At 44.2% G+C, this 5266-nt stretch overlaps 1 protein-coding gene across 1 annotated transcript in view; it reads right to left on the minus strand.

Annotated features, from left to right (window-relative positions):
* Positions 1-5266, minus strand: part of prkg1l (protein kinase cGMP-dependent 1, like) — a 46501-nt gene extending 41235 nt beyond the window's left edge. Inside the window, exons 1-3 of the mRNA XM_063194237.1 lie at positions 5083-5266; positions 3877-4003; positions 2077-2243 (exon numbers count right to left, since the gene is read on the minus strand). Of these exons, the coding sequence (XP_063050307.1) occupies positions 2077-2243; positions 3877-4003; positions 5083-5266 (478 nt within the window). The remainder of the gene's footprint in view (positions 1-2076; positions 2244-3876; positions 4004-5082) is intronic.

Genomic DNA, 5266 nt, shown 5'->3' on the forward strand with positions numbered 1-5266 from the left:
GCATTGCTTTGAGAGCTAGCTTGTAGTGCTGCTTTTTTGCTGTGCTACTTGGTGCAAATTACGTTTTTACAGACTGGCCAGTGCTATTTTCATCATTGTCTCATCAAGAGCTGATACATTAAAAAGTCCACCTCACACACTCCCATTGTCATTGTAACATAGCACTGCGTAGGCCTACACTGAAATTGTATTCATGCCCCACACATTCAAAGGACCACCGCAAACCAGCATCTCAATATAGCATAGTGGCGGCATGGTCAATGGTCGGCATGCTCAAGTCACCTCAGTCATGGTGACCGATGGGACGGTGGGGCGGTAACATGGCCATGGTATGGAGAATGATGGGTGGGAGGGAAGTTGCCATGGCCATATTCATGAATGCAACTATGACCCAGTAATTGCCTGCTATCTCACAGAACATCTTCAACTTTTTAACTGTAGTGTACCGTTATTTTACCTATACTACTGTATAAATATTGTAGAGCACTTTTAGTTTAACAATACTAATACTGTGAACGTTCTGTAGAGTACTGTTATTTTAACAGTTCAATTGCTGCTGAAAAATAGTTATATACTGTGTACATGAAACAGTACTGAGCTGTATTTGATGTTTGGTGTGAAATAACAGTAGAATTACAGGTAAATATAATTGCCAGTAACTGCCGTTATTTTGCAGGGGAAATCTCTTACAGTGTATTGCCAAATGTGATCTTTTCATAAATACTTACTAAATAATACACAAATGTTTACTTGTTTGACCAAAGTATAGTAAGTTTTGGAGCTAAACATGTCTATTTCTGGACATTCAAAATGGCGGTCATGGAGAAGATCCCCCTTTTCATGTATGAAAAGTGCAAATTTCCCCAGTCATATTGAATACCACTTTGGGAATGGGCAGCATGAATTCTGGAAAGAAAAAACATCACACAGTGCACCTTTAACTAAGGAAATAGCCTGTGTCAACATGGAGGGGTGGGGAGTGGGTTTGAGAGTGGAGGGCTTGCTGGAGTGGGTGGGGAGGCCAGATGGATGATCTGTGAGCGGCATAGCTTTGCTTTTCACAGCCCCTAATTTGCTGATTCCTGATCCGATTATCAATTATGCATGATGAGCCCGGGGGCTATGGCTGCTACACGGGGGTGTCTGGGAGTATCGGCTTGCAGTGGAACTGATGCCAGCCCAGCGGAGTCAACAAATCAGGAGAATATGGTTTGCTACTAAAGACCACAAAGCACACACACAATATGGTTTGCTACTAAAGACCACAAAGCACACACACACACACACACACACACACACACACACACACACACACACACACACACACACACACGCGCGCACACACACACACACACACACACTAATACCAATCACTCTGCTTAATGGAAAGAAAAGGTAACATAAAAGAGACACAATGTTGCTGCACCAACCACAGCTGTGTGTGTGTGTGTGTGTGTGTGTGTGTGTGTGTGTGTGTGTGTGTGTGTGTGTGTGTGTGTGTGTGTGTGTGTGTGTGTGTGTGTGTGTGTGTGTGTGTGTGTGTGTGTGTGTGTGTGATCTGCCTTTGGCTGAATGTATGTAAGTGTATGATATATGGTTAATGTATGTGCAATGATGTGTGTAATGTCTTATGTATTCTGCATGTATGTAGCCTATGTATCTATGCTATTGGACACCTTCATTTCCCTCAGGATTAATAAATGATCCTCCACTCCACGCTACTGATGTCTAACCTGAAGTAGATCTTTCCATCTTATTCCCAACGACTTCAAACACACATCACAAGCGTCTGACATTTTTGTATTGGGTACGGTACATTACGCAAATGCTTCTACTGCAGGGCAATTGATGTTTCAAATGCCACTGTGTTATGCCACGGCAGAAGGTGAGACATACTGACAATTTAACAGTGAATAATTGTGACTCACATGAACTCTCAAGCACGCACACACACACACACACACACACACACACACACACACACACACACACACACACACACACACACACACACACACACACACACACACACACACACACACACACACAGTACAGTATATTACTCATCTGTCTCACCTTCGATGACATACGCGAACGAGGCTTTGTCACCCTCGCGCGTGAGGCAGGTGCCGTGGCTGACGGTAGCAGGCTCCATGCAGTCGAGCAGGGCAAGCTGCTGCCCCCTCTCCAGGTGCCTCATCAGGCCACTCTCCATCAGCGCTTCTCTGATCAGCTCCACACACCTGGAGGAAGAGGTGGAGAAGGGGGTGGAGGGAGATAGATTTTATTATGATGCATAATGCACACCATTCCACCACTGGAGCACTGTAATAGTCACTGAAAGGTTAACTACCAAAGTACTACACTACTATGACATAACACAGGGCCTTAAGTAATGCACTACGACGTGGTCATTGCCACTCTGGTACTGCAAAATGTATAACCCTGTGTCTTAACGGGCTAACCGGTGCCGACGATAGGCAAGGCGGTTGCCTTGGGCGGTGAATGTCTGTAAATCCCATAGAATTAGAAAGTCAAGTGAAAGCATTAAACTTTGCATTGACACTGATCATTCAAGGGCACTTAGTATATATAGCCTGCATTATGTCAGTACTACAAGTAGATCAGCTGTGCTCAAGCAGGTGCACGGTGCTGTGTTTACAGATGCCAATTTCTAAATTCACAAAAAGGAAATGGGGGTGCTCGCCTTGGGCACCAAAATTGGCTAGAACTAGCTCTGCATTTAATACATTATAACATTTTATTCTGACCTTGGCCATGGCTCAAACGGCTAAGGCACCGTAAGGTTTCATTCACTGGTTCACATTACAGGTTACAGCATCTGTAAGCTTATACGTACAAATTCACCATGTGAGGGGAGGGAAACTCTCATCATATCAACAGCTCAACTTCCAGACTACATCCCACCCTCCACCCCCAAAATCAGGAGAGAGAGAGAGAAAGGAGAGGTAAAGGAGAGAAAAAGAGATAAAGAAAGCTGAGAAAATAGAGAAAGAGACAGAGAAATAAAGAGTGAGTGAGTGAAAGAAAAGGAGAGAGAAAGAGGCAGAACAAAAGGGAATGCATATAAACAGATATACAGGTGCGGAGGGAAAGAAAGAAAGAAGAAAGAAAGAAAGAAAGAAAGAAAGAAGGAAAGAAATGGAGAGAGTGCAAGCCTGTGCAAGCAGTCAATCTATCACCTCACCTCGGCAACACCTTCCCCATGAGAGAATCTGGCGCCCCAAGCCTGCTGTCACCACAACACCAGCAAATCACAGAGGGACAGAATCTATCACTGAGCACTGTGTCAAGACTGCAGTCGATACTTTCTTTCCTGTCTTTTCCTTTTCCTTTTCTTTTTTAACCTGTTTTTTTCCTCTCCGTAAAGTAGATCTGTCCTAAAGTGCTGCTGTGCTGTCAAACAAGAGACCCTGAGGTGTTGCCTGGTCCATATTACGCAATTCTGAAAAGAAGAACATGATGTGGGACAGTAGGGACTACAGTGGTGTATTTTTTATATCTTTTTTCATTCATTTATTTATATTTATTTTGAGTGTGACGGGAGTTTTTCTTTCCTACTCTGGACTTACTTTAAAAAGACATGATGTGTGGCAACAGAGTGAGAGAAATATAAGCTTCTCTGTCTTATTCCGTGCTTTTACTGAGGCTCACATGTAATGTTGAGCAGTGGAAACTGTGGTAGCGCCTTTTTAAAAAAAAAGTTTTATATTATTTTTTATAATGTAGACTTTCTCTTTCTTATTCTGGGATTTTCTTGTTTCTTAAACTATGTGCTGTTGGGCAGCAGAGATTGTGTCATTTTTTTAAGTGCTATATATTCATTTTGTAATATTATGAGTTTGTCTTTCTTACTCTGGGCTTTTGCTGTGGCTTGATGTGGGAGCTTGAGGAGGGAACTGCTTGTCATCCCAGCGCGTGGACTCTGCCATCACTGCTCTCCTCTTCACCCTCTGGGACGAGTTACGCAGTGCCAGACAACCTGAGGATGGAAGATGAAGAAGAAGAAGAAGAAGAAGAAGAAGAAGAAGAAGAACATGAAGAAGAAGAACATGAAGAAGAAGAAGTAGTAGTAGAAGAAGAATGAGACAAAGAATGAGACGAAGAAGAAGAAGAAGAAGAAGAAGAAGAAGAAGATGATGATGAAGACGAAGACGAAGATGAAGACGATGAAGAAGATCAATGGTGGGAGCCGGCAGGTGATGTCGCCCGGGGCGCTAATCAGTGTAGGGTTATGACTGATGCACCTGGACAGGCTGCCTGTGGCAGAAGCCTCAGGAAAGCATGCAGTCCATGTCTTTCTTTGTTTCTTCATGCCTCTGTCTTTCTTTGCCTTTCTTTCTCTTTTTTTCTTTCTTTCTTTTTCTGTGTCCCCTGAATCTTCAACAACTACAATTCAATGACAACCCCTGATTTGCCCCACCACCCATTAGTGCTGCCCCTGGACAGGTACACCTGACACCTGGGCAGGTTTACCTGTCTGCTGCTGAGGCCCTGAGTATACTGAGTAGAGGTGTTAACAACAATCGATTCGGCAATGCATCGCAATGTGAGGCAGGCCAATTCCATAATCGATTCTGCAAATGCCATAATCGATGCGCCATATTTTTTCAAGTTTCAATTACTTCTGTGTGCATTTGTGGAGCAAATGAACATTAAATTAAAATAAAGCACTATAAAGCGTTGAATACTACAGGACTGATACACACACAGCCAATAAAATGTTTTCTGTATCTGACAGCTTGAATTGCCTCATGACAGATGAAAAAATTGCCTTGCTTTCAGTAGAAATGTAATGCATTGCAATGCATCGTAGATCGAATAGAATCGGTACCTCCCAAATCGTAATTGACTTGAATCGTAATGGCAGTGCCAATGCAAACCACTAGTGCTCAGCGTGGCCCACCTTTGGCCCAGCAGCCCCTGGATGTGGCAGATGAGCTTGACTATTTCTCTTTCTCACTCCTTTTTTATTTATTTATTTCTCCTTCTTGCTCCTCTTCGCTGATCTAACCCAACTCTGTGGACAGGGACAGGTAAGGTGTGCCTGTATCAGGCTACCTGCAGCGGAGGCCCCAGGTGTACTGAGCGTGGCCCGCATGCGGTCCAGCTCCGTCTGAAGCCGGCGGATGAGGTCGTCCTTGGCGTCCAGCTCCAGCTCCAGCTCGTCGATCAGGGCGTCCCGCTGCCGCAGCTCCTCGATCTTCAGCTGCAGGGCAAACTGCAGGTCGCGCAGGGTGCCCAT

This window comes from Engraulis encrasicolus, chromosome 3 (genome assembly GCF_034702125.1).
Source record: "Engraulis encrasicolus isolate BLACKSEA-1 chromosome 3, IST_EnEncr_1.0, whole genome shotgun sequence".
Classification (NCBI taxonomy): domain Eukaryota; kingdom Metazoa; phylum Chordata; class Actinopteri; order Clupeiformes; family Engraulidae; genus Engraulis; species Engraulis encrasicolus.